The sequence below is a fragment of the Coccinella septempunctata genome, chromosome 6, assembly GCF_907165205.1.
Source record: "Coccinella septempunctata chromosome 6, icCocSept1.1, whole genome shotgun sequence".
NCBI lineage: Eukaryota > Metazoa > Arthropoda > Insecta > Coleoptera > Coccinellidae > Coccinella > Coccinella septempunctata.
In genome coordinates, this window is record NC_058194.1 from 32,181,991 (window position 1) to 32,203,498 (window position 21,508).

General features: G+C 39.2%; 1 protein-coding gene across 1 annotated transcript in view; it reads right to left on the reverse strand.

The window, feature by feature from the left end:
- Positions 1 to 21,508, reverse strand: part of LOC123314786 — a 55,748-nt gene that overhangs the window by 22,055 nt on the left and 12,185 nt on the right. Inside the window, exon 2 of the mRNA XM_044900135.1 lies at positions 7,705 to 7,810. Coding sequence (XP_044756070.1) covers positions 7,705 to 7,810 — 106 coding nt within the window. The remainder of the gene's footprint in view (positions 1 to 7,704; positions 7,811 to 21,508) is intronic.

The following is a 21,508-nucleotide window of genomic DNA, read 5'->3' on the forward strand; positions in this document are numbered from 1 at the left end:
TGCGAAACTGTATTCGTTCACGCTTCGGATCTCTTTTATGGATGTTGAGTTTCAGCTGAATGCACAATAAAGATATACAGACCAATTTGAGCTTTTTATCGACCAGGCGCTGGTTGTAAACGATCGAAATTGAATGAATAGTGGATTATGCAACGAAATCAGGAATGCCATTAAGTTTTTACACTAGGGGGAATTTCCATACGTTTTTACCCCTAGTAATCATCTTTTCATTATCCATATCACTCATGAAAACTACGTCTTATCTACTTCATTTCCATAATTTCCGAAACTCTTCATCAATTCAATCTCCCAAATGGCTTTTTGGCAACACTCTTTGCATTCAGATAGGTGAGAAGAATTCTTGAAATAAATGTTGAAGGACAGAGACAACGATAAAATCTTTAGCCAAAAATGGCATTGAGAAAGTTTCCTCACAATGGACACATGACTCAAATTTGGTCAATCCAATGAAAGGTTATTTGTCAACTGAATAGAGTGATCTCATAATGAAAGCGATTCCAATGAAGACTTTATATTTATGTTCATTCCAAGGGAAAGAAGGAATTATTTACTTTGAATTTCATCGAGTTAGTTTCAGGAGATCCACAGAAAAAGCCAATAGCTGATGGACGTTTTTGGTCTAGTATTATGGAAGTAGTATTGCTAAAATGGACATGTCCAGCTCAAGTACTTTTTAAGTTTGTCATCAGTGGTTATTTAACGAAAAACTGCAGCTTTGGTACATACGACATAATCTTTAAGCTACGATTTTGGGGCTTAAAAATGGACTTAAACTCGACATATATATTTCCATGATAAAACTTCATATGGACATAATTTTCAATTAAAAACCCACTGTATCTTCACTCTCTTATTGGAATTGCAATATAGGAACACGTATAGTGGAATTTCAATGCAGTCTATGTTGTTAAAATGTGGATTCCACTAAGAATCAAGCACCCCTAATGTGTATTTCCTAGCTTTTCAGGGAACCCTTTAGACAAAGCAACCAATGTCAACAAGGGTGACTCAACCGTGGTGCATTCCAAAGTCCAAAACCGTAGACCTAAATTAGCCTCACCGATCCTCGATAACAATAGATAAAAGCGTCTCTAACGATATACGTACACAATAAAAAACGACCATAGTAGCTATGCACCATGAAGCACCCACCCATCACATAACACAGTAAACACCGACTAGTAGCACGCCGCCGATAGAGCAACGACTGCACCGAACGATCTATCAATACTATCGAAGCTATTGTGTATGGTATAATGAATATTACCGAATAGGTTCGGGTAGAGTGTTGTTGACCGACTTAACGACATGGGCCGGCGCGAAGAACAAACGTTGACCACGGTAAGACGGTTGGTATGCATGGTAATGTACAGGGTTCATCCTTGAACAACCGGAAGGATGTGGCATGGGGGCCCTGGCGGAAACTGAAGAGTTCCAATGGTTGATCTTGCCTTGTGGAGGTCTAACGTACCGAATTTAAGGTCGTGAAGATAGGAAGGTCGGGTTCTTCTTCTCTAAGAGACCCTAAACATTTGGAATTTGGTAACTAGGCTGTCCAGCCATAACTAGATGATTACAACTGGTAGGAGATTGTACAACTGAACCTTGTATGTATGACATTCACGACGGAAATGCATCTCATTGGAAAGATTTAGATTTTTTGACGGTTTGCACTTCGACCTTTGCATTCCACCAGGTCTGTTCTCCAGTTCTTCAGTTGTAAAGAACTCTTGGGAAGGCTTCAAAGAGCCTACGTCCTAGCTAGAGTAGTTTTCTTTCGGTTTCCTCTACTTTTGAATTATATTTCACCTAGAAGACTAGGTGCATTTTCCTCTCTGGCTCCTACTGAATAGGAAGGCATGATCTTTCAAAGGAAACTGACAGAAAACATAGAGGCTATCCTGTTGACTGTTCTAATAAAACAGGAGCACATTATGCGATTGCAAAAGGGGCAAAAGTGCCTCATAATTATTGAGCAATTATGTTTGTCAGTGGGGCTAAATATTAACCCATCCAAGACCCAAGACAAACCTTCAGCTTACAGAATTCATCTCTGTAAATGGAGACATCATAGAGTGAAAGTCTGAACTTAGATATCTAGGAATAACCCTAATAGCTGAAGCAGAAACTGACGAGAGTAGATTCTGCTGGATGAAGGACGAAACTCCAGATCTTCTGGTAGCAGAATGCCTCACCATTGCTAGCCAACGCTTTGGACAATTGCTTCTGAAGCCATACCAGACTCTATGCTTCTGCAAGAATCTCCGAATTAGAAAAAAACTGCCGTTTTGAACCAAGGATATCATCTCATAGTTTTGATAATATAACTTCTGATTCGTTACTTAGTTGCTCCACTATCAACACCGCCCATTTCCCTAAAATCTCCCAAGTTTGTACTCCTAGGCTTTCTCCTCGAAATGGTGGATGATCTTGGGGGGTCCACACATCAGTATGCCACGCACTTCGCCAAAGTAGAACAGCAGAAGTATTCCATCGCAACCTTTTCATCGTCCGTCGAATAGAGAAGTATAAACGACGGAATAATTTCAGGACCGTGCCTCGTACAGGACCAATACTGCATACCGAATGAAATCTGAGAGCCGCGGATGTAATCAGAAACCTCGTTCGTCATTCATGCTGCTCCGGACGTGATTAGAGACGTATCGAAGGTATCCGACACCTAATATGATTGTTCAGTGGCACCTATTTAAATGCAAATCAGCTCGGACGCTAAGACTCTTGTCGGAGAAGAGTTTCAAACATTCGAGACTGAATCTGAACGATCCTTAAGTTTATGAAGATTGATGAAATGGTTTCCGAGGTCACAGAAGGGTTTAGGTCCACCAGGTGGCGGTTTTGATGCCTTTTTCCCAAGTTTATCGACTCTTTCTTTTCTTTCAATACTACACTGGCTTTACTCTAACCTACATTATGCCCCCAGCTAGTTTCTTCATGATGTTATGGTATTTTCTTGTCAGCAGAGCCAAGCAGCCACTCTGATGGCAGAGCCGGCGAAGACTCTTGTCGGAGAAGAGTTTCAAACATTTGAGTCTGAATCTGAACGATCATCAAGTTTATGAAGATTGATGAAATGGTTTCCGAGGTCACAGAAGGGTTTAGGTCCACCAGGTGGCGGTTTTGATGCCTTTTTCCCAAGTTTATCGACTCTTTATTTTCTTTCAATACTACACTGGCTTTACTCTAACCTACATTATGCCCCCAGCCAGTCTCTTCATGATGTTATGGCATTTTCTTGTCAGCAGAGCCAAGCAGCCACTCTGATGGCAGAGCCGGCGAAGACTCTTGTCGGAGAAGAGTTTCAAACATTCGAGACTGAATCTGAACGATCCTTAAGTTTATGAAGATTGATGAAATGGTTTCCGAGGTCACAGAAGGGTTTAGGTCCACCAGGTGGCGGTTTTGATGCCTTTTTCCTAAGTTTATCGACTCTTTCTTTTCTTTCAATACTACACTGGCTTTACTCTAACCTACATTATGCCCCCAGCCAGTTTCTTCATGATGTTATGGCATTCTCTTGTCAGCAGAGCCATCAAAGTGGCTGCTTGGCTCTGATGTACACCCTCAGAGCCCTCTTGAGCCCAAATCTGCATAGCTAGTATTTCTGCATGTAAGAGACAGGGCTTCTTTACCAGAGATCCTTAATATCGATGGACATACCTCAATGTCTGCACCTGTTTCTGATTCTTTTCCATCAGAATACCATATGGAGGACTTTTTGTCAAATTGATCGACATTTGAAGGGTCCCCATTGACCATTTCGAAGGGTGCAACTTTGCTCCATTCCCACACTCGATGTATCGCCATACCAATCGTTCTTTCGACATGAATCTAATGACAATGTACGTCAACAGAGAGCTACACAACTAGGGCTCTATGGGACACTTTATACTTGTCCCTTGTGCCCCATACAAGCCTGAAGGCCCAGACTAACTACAGACGAAACCGCAATTATTGAAAGTTACCATCGGCAGATGATGCAGTCGCGGCTATCCGAGCTCGTCAAATTGACCATCTAGATGGATGTCGACATTTCGTAACTAATCGGTTGCCCCCATAAACAGGCATTTGCAGTCGTGCTCTCCATGTCGTTGAGGCACTCGGATGCTGCGATAACTTCCATACATAACTTTATCATCCTCGCAAAGCGTTCAGCGGGCGACATTTATTTGGTAATCCGTTCTGTGCGACATGTCATCTGCAGATACTCGCATGTTGGGTAATGGGGATGTTGCCGGGAGGAGCAGGGGCGGATTATTGGGTATTTACGGGGGGTTTCGGGTGGGTTCGGGATCTAATTCGAAGATGTCTAGGTTGGGCATAGATCCCGGATGCGATCGGTAGGATGTATCAACCGAAAATACAGTTGTCGAGGCCTAAAGTACGGAAGATTACCCTGATAGGAATTGTCCAGGGAAATAACGATTTTTCTTTGAAAATACTGGATATACTGGGTGAGTCTTTGACTCGTTTCAACAGAACATTCTTGAGGTTGAAAAAAACACTGTTTTTTTACCATTTCTTCGGAATCTGCTCGGTTTAAAGGATACAGGCTGTTGAAAAACCATAAAAAATGTTATTTTTAGTTCTCTCTCACAAACGGTTTCATCGAATGAAATGAATTTCGGAATATAGTTTTTCATTCATTTGATGAATCTTTCTCGAACACAAGATATCACCCACGTCTTTCAGTTTTCTCATTATGACCATTACGTACCATAAAAATACCTAAAATTCAAAGAACACAACTTTTGAAACTAATAATAGAATAATCACGCCAAAAGACAATGAATTAGAGAAAATATTGGACATATTCTATTGTCTTCGTCGTGGTTTCTATCTGGAGGGAATTGAATCGGACAGTGTTTCATATTGGGTGGCGCTCTGGGTAAATGTATAGTACTCAGTAGCGCTTGCCAATATTGAATAAGGGTCCATCAATTCCAAACGTTCTCCATCGGAGAAAAATGCTATATTGCTCTGATGAGGTCAAATGAGACCGAAACCATGATCAGCATTTGCTTTTCTTCGATGGGGCGTACTCCATTTGGGGCCTTGACGATGGCAAATTGGCTAGTTCAATTCAGATCGTAACACTTGTTGATATTCATATCGGCGGGTGGTGTGCTTCTGAATTCATCCTTATTATTTTGAAACTAAGTTGGGCGTTGTCTAATGCATACTTGAACGTTTTGTAAAATGAAAGTATTCTTCATATTTTCTCGAATTATACGCCTTTTTCGAGTAATTTGATGTATCTGTGAATTTTGAAAAATCTGTTACTGTGGCTGAATACAACTCTATTTAAAAGATCCAAAGATGTGTAGTGTCGCAGATTTAGCTAGTTATTCTGAAGGTAATTTCGTTTTTCCAGGGGTGGCACAGCTCATTAGGAAAACTTAAAATGGCTCTATCTTTTTATCAGGACCGAATCTGTGAAAATGGGATAGGAAAAAGGTGTTTCTTGTGACCTCCAGAATCTACTGTTAAAATATTTCTACGTGTCAAAGACTCAAGAAGATTTTTAGTTCAAGAAGCGAGTACTATCATCTAATCAGGCTATGTGGCCTGAAAGACTTGAAAGCTTTAATATTTCCAAGGAAACTCCAGCGTTTTTCTTAACAAATTGGACCTTCCCCAAAACACCTTGTTAATTTTGGCTGTGGGTCCAAACCTAAATTTCTCCAATGAATAAAATGAGTTTTTCGGCTCGAATCCAACTTTGACATGAAATATCGCAGTTCGGGACTCTTTGAAATCTCCCCCCACGAACAAAAAACCTGATGGCGTCCGAACAAGTCTCGCATAACTCAGGTGAACCTTTCCCTTGAAAAAATGTAATCCCATAAAATTCTCCATCGAGAAAGAATCTTTTGATGTAGATATAGCCCCTTTGCTGGGGCCTGTTTCCGACGGAATTTCTCATTTAGCCTCGCTGCATTTTACCCCCATCATAATGAAACTCTATAAGGAGTTCGTTATGTTCAGACGAATTATTCAGGGCATTTTTGACATTTTTTCTTTTACGTTTCATGCACGAGAGGATATTCGCTTCGCGATTGCCATGTCGTTTATAGCTCCAAATTCGAAACTGTCGTTTGTTGGAGAAAAAAAACGCAGGGTATACTTGACGAAGGTTCGATATCTCCAAAGTTCCCAGTTTCACATAAGTTTTTTTGTGAAAATTGAGCAGAATAAAGTCTGAAGTGAAATTTTCGAATATTCTCGAGGAAATGGAACTGAGACGTAATCTACTCAAGATACTGGGTGTACCAAATTAGTCCGGCCCGTTTAGAAGAAAATATGGCTCTGTCTTAACAGTCAGATTAATTTCTCTTAGTTTCAGCGGATTTTGGTGGTTTCGGAGAGGTTAGACATCAGTCTATGATATTTAGTTCATATCGCTTTGAATTTCATACAAAAATCTTGTTTTTTACTGTGTTGAATATGCTAGATTATGTTTTAAATGAACAGCATTAGCGGGAGGTTTAAGTATACAGGGCGAGTCTTCCACTCGTACAAATATTTCAACAGTAGATCTTGAGGTCAAAAGAAACACTTCTTTCCCTTAAAATTTAAATCAGCTCGTTTCAAAAGATACAGGCTTTTGAAAAACAATAGAGAAATGTTATTTTTAGTTCTCACAAACACAAATAAAGTGTAAAAAAGTGCTACACTTTTTATGCAAACGAAAGGACCTAATTTTAGTGCAAAATTTCGAAAAAATTGGTCAACTTTGAGAAGCTGTAGCAGCCAGAAAAAAAGGCATTGAACATAAGCTAAATTTTGTGGAGATAGACTGTTTCTTTGCAAATAGAAAAAATCACACTTCATCAATCTACCGCGAACAGTATAGATTTTATGATTTTTTCCGCGAAGGTCCAAAATTTCCGATTTTCTATAGACCGTAACTTGAAAAATAAATTTTTTAAAAAATATCTGTTTGCACATTTGTGTTCTGCGCCCTCAAATTAGTGTACAGTATAAATTTGGTTTTGATCGGAGACCAAAAATATTTTTCAAAAAATCGCAATTTTTTCCATGCATATGTATGGAAAATTTCGAAAAATTTTCAATCTCCCCGATTTCCACCAAAATTGAAGTGTTCACTAAATCGAGGGCGTAGATTACGAATATGCAAAAATAATTTTGCTGAAAAGATTAGTTTTCAAGTTATGGTCGATGGAATATCGGAAATTTCGAACATTCGCTCAAAAATCCACAGATGTGTAGTGTCACAGATTCAGCTAGTTATTCTGAAGGAAATTTCGTTTCTCCAAGAGTGGCATAGCTCATGATGAAAACTCGAAACTCGGAAAAAATGGTTCAGGAAAAAAGTGTTTCTTTCGACCTCAAGAATCTACTGTTTAAATCTTCGTACGAGTCAAACCCTCACCCTGTATAGTCTGCTTTACCCAATGGGAGGAAAAAAATTATATTCGACCATAAGAAAACTGACCGGACTAATTTACACCCCCAAAAAAGGCCCAAAAATTGACAGAATGCAGTTGAACGTCTTGGGAAACTCGGGCAGCTGAATTCAAAGTTCAGGAAGCAGGACAACCGGCAATTTCCAACTTTCCCCCACAGAGTCCCCACAACTTGTCCCACTACGCCCAGAACTAATTAGCCATTGTCAACAATGATTAGTAGAAACGTCCTTACCGTAACAGGAGCTGTGTGCGATGCTTCGACAGGGACCAATTTCCTTCGGGAGTTCGGCGAAGATCCTAGATCATCCGCGCAAGGATTCGCGTTCGGAAACTGCTCGCTGGAACAAAATAAGAATCGTTAAAGTTTCTTGAGAGGGATATATCGATACTGGTGGCGATTCAATTAGGCGAAAAGTTGGGAAGAAATATGGAATAATGCGCGGATCGGATTTGTTAGGTTAGGAAGGGAGTTTGTGAGGATTAAAGGACCATTGTAGCCGGCCAAACTTCGAACCTGAAAACTGTAATTAGATCGAGGAGAGTTTGCGAAGAAAATTTGGAACCGGTCGAGCAGTAACGCCTTTCGTCAACAAACAATCTATTGAATGGTTTTAGTTGATTGGCGAGACATATAAATGGGGAATTCTCCTCAATTTGGGTTATCACTGCATATGCAAGTTTAAACTGAATAATTATGAGTTTCATTCATGATTTTTTCAAATGCACCGCGGAAACTATTCAAAATCATCCTCCAAATATGGGGTTTTAAAATTTAAATCGCTTTGTGCGGAGTTTACGATTTGGCAACAGCGCATACAAGACAATGAAAAGAACAATGTCCGATCAGCTTGTTTATAAAATAACAGCTGTTCATCTACAGGCGCGTACTTACTGGCGAGCTTCAACTGCAACCGGCCATAAAAATCCCATAAAATTTTACGACCTTCATCGTTCGTCGCAGACTTCATAGACAGCCATCTTTGTCTATCTCATCAAGATAATGCATTTGTTGTTCTTTATTATCAAGGCATATTTCAGTCGATGTTGCCAACTTGTGTAATTCTCACGAAACGCTTTAAACTTTAAATACCCCTTTTTATTTTTCATTTTTAAGTGCTTAAAATAATTTTTTTTGGGAAACTGTTAAAATGGTTATTTTAAAATGTGACGTTTCAAAGATATTTCATAAAAAATACATTTTCGTCAGAAGGAGTATTCCCTATTGTTATGGTTATCTCTATTAGATTCAGGAAATGGTTTACAGTCGAGTTTTTCCTCACTTTCGAACCCAGGCAAATCAAGTGTTTTGGTTTTTCCATCCAGTGATTTACGGTGAGTCCTATATGTAACATTTTCAGCGCAAATACACTCCTGAACAAAAAATCGGACGGACAAATTTTCCACCAAATTCATTTTTAAATAACTTTTTAAGGTGTGCATCGATTTTGATCATTTTATTGTCTATTTGTAGCCTATCTCATCTAGTTTATCACCTGATGTCGAGCCTGTAGGAATTCCAATTGAATTTGAAGGTATACAGGGTTGAACTGGTAGATACAATTTCCTCTAAATTTCAACACCCTGTGGAGGTAATTGACGTGAATTAAACAGGAAAATGTTAAGAGAGGATCAGGCTTCAAACTCATCTGAAGGCCCATCATTGCGTCACTAATTACTTCCACAGGGTGTTCAGAAATTTAGAGGAAATTGCAACCTTCAGTTCGAACCTGAATAACATCAAATTCAATTGAAATTCCTGCAGACTCGACATCAGGCGATAAACTAGATGAGATAGGCTTCAAATTGACAATAAAATGATCAAAATCGATGGACACCTTAAAAAGTTATTTTGAAATCAGTAGGTTCAGCAGGTTATTTTGAATTGAATTCTGTGAACATTTTGTTTGTCGTGTTCTTTTATCCAGGAGTGTAATTTCGATGGAATACAATATTTAGGGGGCTAAAGGACAGTAACGGGGTTAGAAACTGTTGTTTCCCAACAAGAAGATGTACTAAGTCTCTTCTCTCACAAGATGATTAAGTGTGAGACCCCAAACTCCCCAATCATACATAAAAAGTTGCGTAATTTGAATTGAAAATCTCGACGAAATAGTGAATACTGAAGACTCACATCTTACTCACTCTGCACGAATTGAAACTGCATCATCATATCTGCAAGAAATGTTAACAGGGATTAACCTCCTGCAATAATCGTAGGAAATTACTCTAATTGAGTTCAATGGGTAATGACGGTAATGTTCGTTCACTCTCTTCTCTCTCTCTCAACTTTTACTTCTGTCCCACTGATGCCTTAATTGTGATTGAAAACTTGCACGTCAATTTACAGGACCGAATCAGCGCAGTACATCACATAGTTAATCGCGAATTCTTCTGCATCGAAATTTTCGACGAAAAATTCTATTCGTGAATATCGAGCGCAGTCCATGTCTGGAATTCACGTGTAAAATTCCCAATAAGGCGATTCGGTAAAACCTGAGAACACCATAATATCGGATATCATGGGGAGGGCGATATATCCCCAGGTATATGCCTTTATGTCAACTTTTGGGTTGTGAGAAAGTCTAGACCGGTTTGAAGTTACGGATATCCGTGGAAAACCCCAAAAGGTGATTCGGGGAGAATTCGGAAAGGGGATGAACTCATCTCCTTTTCGACAGATTCATTCAGATCTTCGAGTCAAGTCAATAAGTGAATATCGTGTTTAAGATTGGTAGAAACACTGTTCGATAAGGTTTCAACACTTCTGTATTTAGTATTTTCCAGAAACACATTCGAACTGAAAAAATTATATGATTTTCACCAGCATGACTTGATAACGATACGTGTTTCGCATCTTCATGTAAGTGAAGGTAAACTGAATTACCATACACAAGGATATACAGGGTGAAAATTCGACTCGTTTACGAATATTTTAACAGTAGATTCTTGAAGTCCAAGAAACACTTTTTTCCTATATAATTTCTTCTGATTCGGCCCTGATGAAAATATAAAGTCATTTTAAGTTTTCATAATGAGCTGTGCCACCCTTGGAAAAACGAAATTACCTTCAGAATATCTAGCTAAATTTGTGAGACTACACATTTGTGGATATTTTAAAAAGAGTTGCATTCTGTCAAAGTACCCAATTTTTCGAATTTCACAGATATTTTTGAACATCAAATTACTCGAAAACGGCGCATTATAAGAGAAAATATGAAGACTACTTTCATTTTACAAAACGTTCAAATATATTCATTAGATAGCGTCCAATTGAGTTTCAAGAGTTGGGTTCTTTGAATTTTTGGTATTTTTATGGTATGTAATGGTCATAATGAGAAAACTTGAAGACGTGGGTGGTATCTTGTGCTCGAAAAAGACTCATCAAATAAATGAAAAACTGTATTCCTAAATTCATTTCATTCGATAAGACCTTTTGTGAGATATAACAAAAAATTACATTTTTTATGGTTTTTCAACAGCCTGTATTTTTCAAACCGAACCGATTCGAAAAAAATGGTAAAGGAAAAAAGTGTTTCTTTTGACCTCAAGAATTTATTGTTAAAATATTTGAACGAGTCAAAGGTCAAAGATTCACCCTGCATATTCAATCAATTAATTCCACTTTATCTATACTTCATTCACTTTTATTTTAGCAGTCGGTTGGCCATGGAAATTTGACACATTTCACTCTGTATAGTACGAAAATGTGGGGTTGTGAAGCTTGTCAAAACATTTTTGGGTTTTAAATCAACGCTATGTTGCCCGTTCTACGTAAAAGTTTCTGTTATTACGTATTTTATCACAATGTCGAATCTCTTCGGAAAATATGTGACGAACATAATTGAAGTTTATACAAACTGATTGAAGGCATACCAAATCCAGTTATTTGCATGGAAAATACAAGATATCAGTATAATATCATAATATGCACTAGCTTGAGGAGAGTTAATGTTCGTTATATTCTTTGGCTTACATCATTTGTAGATTTCAAAAATATTAACCCGAAGATGAAATGCATATATTGCAGTGGTTGGGAATGGGTATCTCCCGAAGGAATTAACAGATAATTACAAGAATGTTAAATTCTTCAACAAAAATCATCTTGCATCAATATAAGTAAAAGGAATTGAAGGAAGTTTCAAGTTAAGATGCAACTTCACCGTTGAACAAAAATTTCACATGAATAAACAAGTAACAGGGCAACTTGCGCGTATTTGTGGCTATTCATCTTAATACATTGATGTAACTATAATAATTAGGTATTTATTAGTACCTTAAGACATTTACATTGTATAGGACAAGTCAAATGAAAAATAGAAAAATCCATTTTAGGGCACTTATTCTCCGATGACATTTATCGAAAATCCTGTAGTAAACTTTTCGCATTAATTCACTCAAACATAAAATTCTCAAATGCCACCACTTTTTTGGGTCTCCCAATAGAAGGAAATTCTTTGTCATCCTCTTCATTCACAATATTTCTGATTGTGGAAATATCCAGCTGAAATATAAGTCGTTTAGATTCAGATGAAATATTATATAAATTCTCTCACATTGAATATGTTCGCTACCGTCTGACGTATTGTGGATTTTAGAATATCAGGGTATAACTATTTGAATGAGCGGACCTGAATTTTAAATAGCACTTCCTGAAACCCTGTCTCTTTTTTCAATCACTTACGGCATTTTCGTAACAAAAATTGATATTAGTTGTGGCAACGGCGTTATGACATTAACGACATTTCATGAGTGCTAACCTAACTTCGTTCTAGTTACAAAAACTTGAGAAAATTATTTCATGGCCAACCGACTGCTAAAATAAATTTGAATGAAGTATAGCTAGAGGGTTTCCAGAACAATCAGAGCATCAACCATAGAGCAGTTAAAAATCGAGAGGTCTTTCGACAAACTACCATTTTCCTCGTGATTTCAAGCGAGGCTTGGAAAATAAGGAAAAACCATGAATTCCTGCAAAAATAACAGAGATATAAAAAAGTTATATACCCGTCACACTTTAACAATTTTTTTTTCTTGGAAAAACTGATAACTTCAATGATTTACAAGACAAAGATTCACCCTGTATAATTCTTGTTATTTTATATTTTTCTCCTAGGGAGCCTGAATAACAGTTGATATCTTCACCACCCCTTTGTCTATTCAGAGAAAAGATAACTTCAGGCGAATAGGGAAAATCTTGTCCCATTTTCCGGAAGTCGCCGCAGTATATTTCCCGGCGAAAAAGAAACAGGTGGAAAAGTAAAAGCAACGACCGTATCCTCGCGAGCGATATATATTCGTAATTGTCCGCATCTGGGAGCGTTCGTCCCCCAAAAGATTTCATTATTTTTTTTCCATACGACGTGTATCTCCCCCGTTTTTCGAGTTGAATATTTCGAAAAGTTCCACGTTACGGCTTCGACTACATGAAAAAACTTGTATTTTCGGCCTGCATTGCCGCAGCGAGCGTTGCAACGTCCAGATAAGTCATAAAAGTTGCACGGCTTCAGGTCGATTCGGGCGTAATTCATCATGATGGGAGCTTTGCATCTGTCAAAAGTTTACGGGTCGTCGGTTTTTGCCTTTATGCCTTTGTGTGTGTGCGCGGGATGTTCAGCAAATCTCGTAGTTGTTGGCGGAACTTCGGACGTTTAGATACCGTAGGCGAAACACGCGAATTGGCAAGCATCGAAACTGTTGTAGTTTGAGGTGGAATTTTTTTATTAAAAGGGAATTGTTCTATTCCATCCTATGAATCTCCGAAGGCTTTGAAAATTCGTCACGATCGAACGGTTGCTAGAGATTTCTCATAGAAAAATTGCTCAGAATATGCATCACCTTCAGATGGGGACAGTTAAAAATTCGTCAAGACTGAACGGTTGCTTCGAGATCGCTGTGGTTCTCAGATTTATAACTAAAAGAGTTGCTTCTTCGGAATGTGCATCACTTTCCGATCTGTGATGGTTTTTCTGGAAGATAATCCACTCTAAAGGTGATCTTCGAAAAATCCCTAAAAAGATGGGGTCAGTTAAAATGTCGTCAAGACCAAACGGTTGCTTCGAGATCGCTGTGGTTTTCAGATTTTATACTAGAATAGTTGTTTATTCGGTGTGTATCACTCTCTGATCTGTGATAATTTTTCTGGAAGATAATCCACTCTAAAAGTGACCTTCGAAAAATTCCCAAAAAGATGGGTTCAGTTAAAAATTCGTCAAGACCGAACAGTTGCTTCGAGATCGCTGTGGTTTTCAGATTTTATACTAGAATAGTTGTTTATTCGGAATGTGTATCATTCTCTGAACTGTGATAATTTTTCTGGAAGATAATCCATTCTAAAAGTGACCTTCGAAAAATTCCCAAAAAGATGGGGTCAGTTAAAAATTCGTCAAGACCGAACGGTTGCTTAGAGGTCGCTGTGGTTCTCAGATCAATAACTAGAAGAATTGCTTCTTCGGTTTTCCGAACACGAAGAATGGATTGATCTTCGATATCTCCTGTTATACTTGTCCGATCCAATTGAGATTTCCGGTTCTATAATCAGCGTTGCCAAGGCTTCGATCATTCATGCGAATGCAATGATTCCTAGCACACTGAATGTGAATTAACAAAAACCTTCATTATTATTATTTGATTCAGTAAAATTCGCTGTCTTTCAAAATAAAAGGTGTGTTCTGGACCTCCCAACTCAAGATGAATTGGGGCTTATAGTCATGGCGATTGCTCATTTTGTCAGCCATCAATTCCAGCCCACACAACTTTCAGATGAATTAGCAGACATTAATCAATACGCCAGATGAATCTCATCACGATGTACAGCATTAAGCTTCGAACTCCTCTAAAGTTTGACGTAGGCATCCCAACAACAGACGTAGTAGTTCTGCCTCACACAGATATATTTCACCCCATTGTTCGAACGTTACGATTCGCCAGAATGACCCTGAAAGAATACCCCATCTCTGACGATGAAAAGCGCGTTAATTGAAAATTTTGCGCTTTTGTTCGGTGCTACCGCGAAAGGGAGTCTTGCTGACGAGATAATACTCTGGTTAATATAAAATAATATGTGTAACTGGCAGCTGGAGTTAGAAAAGATTCGAGCCTATGCCATCAGAATCTCTTTACCTCATCACTGGGCGATTTTCACAGACTGAAGTGACAGAAAAGCTGGTACTTTGGTCGGAATGATTTGCAGATTACTTCGAGAAAGAATCTGTTCGTAGTTCACTGAAATATTAACGAGAGGGCTTGAGATCCTTTATCGTTCTCTCTTCAAATTTTGTTTACATGATGCTGACGTCTGTCCATATTCCTACGTTTTCCTATCTTCAAACCTACACGATATAATCGATCTCCCCAACAGCGTGAACCTTGCTTTTGCGAGATGATTTTCAACACGTCCTGCCTCGTGTCAGTTTACGTAATTTAACAACGATCCACACTTGATTAATCCTGTTTACCATCCAGTTATGACGTCACATAACGCTGTGGTGGATGAAATTGTCGGAATTTGCAAAGGGATAGCTTTATATAGATTGAATCTGTTGCGGATCATTGAATTTCCCTGGATACATCCATGCGCGTTGGTGCTTCAACTCATTTTCACCACAACTTTCCATAGCCTGGCGCTTTCCAAGGTGAAATTCACACACAACTACCCTCAGAGATATGACTATTGATGTATTATAGCGTGAAAACTATGCCCTGAGATCTCTCCCTTTATTCTCCATATTTACTACATTCAAATCTTTAGAATATGTATCACATTTAAGTCTAACATGGCAAAGGTCGCCATCTGACTTTCATACACTCGTCTACCACACCCCCCCCAACCCTTGAAATTCCGCATTGCAAAATAGTCTCTGCAATCCCAGCTATTTCGACGGATATGATAATACAACCATTACCCAACCTTTCATGTCGTTTTCATTACGTTAAGCAGTCATGCGAACGTTTTTTCATAATGAAGAGACCGCAAACCCCTCAAATTTACGACTTTCAAGAACGCAAGAATGGCGTGCAGACGAAAATTTCGCGTCAACATGGGTCTGAGTCTATTGCAAGCATTCTAAAACGCCAGCGTCAACATGGGTCGAATCGTATTCGGAAGATACTGTTTCAGTTTGATGAAAAAAATAATACCGAAACGATGCTGCACAATATTTTATTCCGAAGATCCCGTTACCTGAAAGTGGCCACTCGATGAAAGGTATCGTATTCCCTCAATTGATTATTCGAATTGAGAAATTCGATAGCCAACTAGGGGATTGAGTTCATTGTTTTATTTAGGGGTACGGTGAAATCGATGTTATAGCTCAGCAAGGAAACCTTCAGAAAAATCAGACTGCGCCACTGGATTGTTATCAAAAATTGTCTATGTAGTGTTTTCGTTTCAACTCCCCAAAACAAATAGAAACGGAGAAAATGAACAATGTTGAAATCGACCAAATTTTAATTTCGATATACAGGGTGAGCCTTTGACTCGTACAAATATTCTAACAGTAGATTCTTGAGGTCGAAAGGAACACTTTATTCCTATACCATTTTTTCCGATTCAGCCCTGATAAAAAGATATAGCTATTTTGAGTTTTCATAATGAGTTGTAGTAGTAGTTCAGGTACCACCAATTTTGCCCAAACAGTACATGCCTTCCCAGAACGCCGCCTCCTTACCCTTAATAATTATAAAGGCTCACAGAATACATTACAGAGGGATTCCAAAATAAACAAGCTACAGGTCTTGTTTTACTAGACGTCGCCAGAGCTTTCGATGAGTATGGCATGAAGTATTGATATATAAGATGAGATGTGATGGATATTCGATCAAAATATACAGGTTGATCCGGAATTATCTCAAACATAGAAGATTTTACGTGAAAGTACAAGGAGAATGCTCCACAACAAGAGATATAGAGGCTGGAGTACCCCAAGGGTCAGTACTTGGGCCACTTCTGTACAACATATTCATTCATGATATTCCAAGGAATCCAAGAACCATGCAAACCGCAACCCAGAAGTAATAGAGCTCAATGGACAAAAGAGCCAAGCAATATTACTACAGAAGAAGAGACTGCGACCCACAACGAATCTAGAAGTTGACGGCGAAGAAATCGACTTTAAAAATTAAGCCAAATATCTAGGAATAACGCTCGACAGAGGACTTACTTGGAAAAGTCATATCAAACAAGCGATCGACAAAACGAAAGCAGCGATGAATAGACTTCACCCTCTAATAGGAAGAAGAAGCCATATGTCGAAAGAGACGAAATTGAAGATAATCAAAGTCGTTGCTAGGCCTCAACTGACTTATGGATCAGTTGCCTAGGGTTTCGCGGCAAAGAGCCACATCAGAAGAATTCATGCCACTGAAAACAAGCTGCTACGATGTGCAATAGAAGCACCTTTGTTTGCCAGGAATAGACAGATTTATAGGGACCTAAAATGGGAAACCATAACGGAATTCATGAACAGAAAAGCAGAGAAATTATTCGAAACAGCGAAAAACCATTCGAATCAAGAACTCAGGAGACTAGTGGACTACGACCCAGAGGAAGACAAAAGGAGAATGCGAATTTACCGAAGGAGACCAAGAGATCAATTAAAAAGAGATTAAAATAAGAACAGAAACTTATTGAAAAATCCAATAAAGTATTATCCTACAGAGGATAAACACATAAATCCCAGCATGATAGTGTGCGAGAAGAAAACCGACCAAGAGATGAACGGTTTATAGGCAAATGCCCGGAACCAATATTCAAGAAGCAGTTAAGGGTTTTTAGTGGGTCTCGAGCTCAGGAGAGTTAGAATCCCCACACTTGTCCTTCTCAGGAGAGGGTGGTTCGTCTGACTTGCACATTTTCCCCCTGCTACACACAAAAAAAATTGTTCTCTACGTCACTAAGTATAATTTTGAGATCGATTCCTCGAAATGGCGATGCTAAGCGGTAAATTGTTCCTTCTGCGACAATTCGAGGCCAATTCCAGGGCTGGAAAACGCGAAATCAATTGTACCTCGACGCGTAGTCCCGAACCCATATTTTCCCTATACGAGACCGTCGCAAAATCGCATTAGCAACACGCGGCCTCGCATACGGCGTCATTAGCCCCGAGGACCCCGTCTAATTCCCGATATCAGTTGTAGTGGAAACACGGGAAAATTTATAGTTGGAGCTGCAGCAGCAGCAGCGACGAGGCATATGCACAACCCCTTGAAGGGGTCTCAAGTTGTTATGATCCCGATGCCGGATCGCGTCGTATTTTACTGGATTAACCGACGTTTGCGAAAACCCGTATTTACGGCCCTCCGGAATGTTTCTGACGCCCGCAACGAATCCGTTTCGGGATGTGGAATATTAAACGGATGTCCGACATTCTGTTCGTTAGAGGGAGACTGGGTCAAGTGGCCTCAAAAATGATATTCTCTCCCTGGCGTCCGATTCAAATCGGATAGAAGTGAAAATCGTGTTAATTTCAAAGAATATATCATTTGAATGTCGATAACTTCCAAGAAACATGTTGGCCGCAAATCGCTAGGAAATTTTGACATTTCAGACAAAATTTCTCAAAGAGAAAGTCAGGATTTTCTAACTGTTGGGAAATATCCATTTCCTCACTGCAAGGAAATGTTGTCTATAAGGAATTAATTCATATTTTGAAGATCTCGATGCATTGCAGAATAGATTTTTATATTCACAGTTATTTGGCAAGAAGTATGCCATAATAACATATTCTGAGAAAGAACTCGCGTTTTTACTTTTGCGATATGTGTATTCTATATGTTTATTCGTACTTTTCTCTTGATTTTTCTGGCAATAATTGCAATGAAGCAGTATTCACTGACTCATACAATTCTAGGAGAGTCCCAGAAATAGAAAATTTATCATCACTTAGATACATATATGATACGAAAATTGTCGTGAAAAATCCATCCATACCGTCACACAGTCAATGGAAATAATGAGCCCGACCACGGTACCAAAACTGCGGGCGGAAAACGGGTACACGTCAAAATCGTATTCAATTTTCCGGCAGCCACGAGCCGGAAAATGATTCGATTTTCCCCTCACCCGTTGGTCGACCGGGAAACTGGGAATGTCTGACGAACAGTCATGATATTCATGAATTATTAATCGTCAACCGACTGCTTGCACCACCACCACCACCATGCATGAGCTCGCGCCTTTTCCGCCTGTCAATTAGCCAATTCGTTAAGTCGTCCAGACCGACCCAGAGCTCTCTGGGAGGGTACTGAGGCTGTGAATTAATCATTGTTGAAGCTGCGCCAGAGGCGGTTCGAATTCTCCCGCAGAAATACTCGGTATGTTGAAGCCACACGATAGGATGAATTCTGAAAAAATCAGCTTCAATTTGAAACCTTATTTTTCATCATATATTCCCCGATACTGGCGTATTTATGTCGAACTCCTCGCGAAAAACAGACAGCAATAATTGGCCCGAAGGATATCCTCATAATCCCTCTCGAATTCCACGGCGAAATCCTATTACCGCATGAAATAAAACTGAATCGGGATCTGCAGGGAAAAACTGTCAAGGGGGATAAGCTTCAGTTTCAGCTAATTAAACTGAAATCGGGACTTAATGACTCGCGGAGCCCGGATGAAATGGAGAAAAACTGAACGTCACGACAAGCCTGCAATCATCATAAATCAGATGCAGATTCGAAGATATTTTATTGGATATTTTACGATCTGGAAGGAGGCTCATCATTTGCAGATCCAAAGTGTTAATTATAAAGAAGAACGTGTACTCAATCTTTTCTTTTTATAGAAAGGGAATCTTCTGAAGGAACAACCTCCCCAGAGGGAAATTAAAACGAAAATCTGCCCATAAACCTTTGATCTGTTGATCAATTGATTCCGTCATGAACAGTATCGCGCTAGGTGAAATTCAAGTTGACGGAATTTTGAATTCCTTCACAAGTGAGAATTTTGAAATGGCGAAAGATTCATTCGCAACTGAGGAGAGATCAGAGTTAATAGACTCTACCCTCTGATAGGAAGGAGAAGCCACATGTCTAACGAGACAAAATTGAAGATAATCAAAGCAGTTGCTAGGCCTCAACTGACTTATGGATCAGTTGCCTGGGGTTTCGCGGCAAAGAGCCATATCAAAAGAATTCAGGACACTGAGAACGAGCAGCTTCGATGTGCAATAGATAAACCTGGGTTTGTCAAGAATAGATAGACTTATAGGGACCTTAAATGAGAAACCATAACGGAATTCATGAACAGAAAAGCAGAGAAATTATTCGAAACAGCGAAAAACCATCCAAATCAAGAACTCAGGAGACTAGTTGACTACGACCCAGAGGAAGACAAAAGGAGAATGCGAATTTACCGAAGGAGACCAAGAGATCAATTAAAAAGAGATTAAAATAAGAACAGAAACTTATTGAAAATCCAATAAAGTGTTATCCAATAGATGATAAACACATAAATCCCAGCACGATAGTGTGCGAGAAGAAAACCGACTAAGAGATGAACGGTTTATAGGCAAATGCCCGGAACCAATATTCAAGAAGCAGTTAAGGGTTTTTAGTGGGTCTCGAGCTCAGGAGAGTGAGAAACCCCACACTTGTTTCCCCTCAGGAGAGGGTGGTTCGTCTGACTTGCAGATTTTCCCCCCTGCTACACCAAAAAAAAAATTAAATTAATATTTTGAAATATTTATTCGGTAGCCGTTTTCCTCAGATGCAGATTCGAAGAATTGTCGGGATATTTTACGATCTGGAAAGAGGCTAATCATCAAGTGTTAATTATAAAGAAGAACGTGTCCTCAACCTTTTCTTTTTATAGCAAGGGAAATCTTCTGAAAGAACAACTTCCCCAGAGGAAAATCTGCCCATAGACCTTTGGTCCCTTGAACAATTGATTCCGTCATGAACAGTATCGCGCTAGGTGAAATTCAAGTTGACGGAATTTTGAATTCCTTCACAAGCGAGGAAAAACGCTAAAACACCGGTTTGATTTTGAAATATTCATTAGGTGACCTGTTTCCTCTGAGCTTGAGTCAACAAGACAACATCTCCTGCCGTTTCACAAGTCACAACTGGAATTCCACCCCCTAATCCCCTATTTCTGTCAAAATTTCCGCAGTTTTCAGTGACGTTTCGTCTTCCCCGAATAATTAACGCTATCCGCGCCCATCAGATCCGAATTTCGTGTCGCCATAACCCCGCTTTAACATTCATCAATCATAATAACCTCCCCCAACCCCGGTACCCCCTCGGGGGATTATTATTTACCAGACACCAGACACGTCTTCCTCGAGAGCTGCTCCGATGTAAACTCTCGCCCGACCCGTGAAAATTTTAAATTCGCCCAAGTGGGATTGACAGCAAGAAGAAACTTCCAGATAATGGAAGTTCAACTCGGGGCCCGAGCTCCTACTCCTGGGGGGGATTTAGAACGGAATTTTGCAGTTTTATTTTGTCGGTGTTGTTGCCGTATTTTCGGGAAGTATTCCGGATTGGATCGGGCTCAAGTTGCGACTACTAATGAGCTACCTCAGGGATCAATCAAGGACCCAGTAGTTGCGGGAGATCCAACAGGCCAACAATGATCATTTCACGGAAATATGGACGAGAAAAGAACATTCATTTGATCATGTTGAACTGGATTATCGAAAAAAGCTCAGTGAGTAATAAAGAAATTGCTCCAGTTGGAGTTTTTAAGGAAAAGCATAAAAATATGCTGACAAACAATGAAAATGGATATATTTTACGAGGATGTATTGATATCTAGTTAGCCTAGACCAGTTCCATGCATAAAAAGAATATTGCGTTACCATAGCAACGAACAATAACTCATTAGAAGTGTCAGTGTGAAGTTTGAGGTCAAAAAAGTAAACCAGAGTCACGCAATAAATTAAAAGAAAGAAGATGTCGACCGAAATTGTGAAAATGGAAAAATTGGAGTATCGAGCCTGTATTTAAAAGGGTGCGTGCAAGGGTAGAAGCATCGCGTTCGATCTGTGCTCGATTTGAAAACGATGTTAACTTCTTAAACCGAATTTTTACTATGG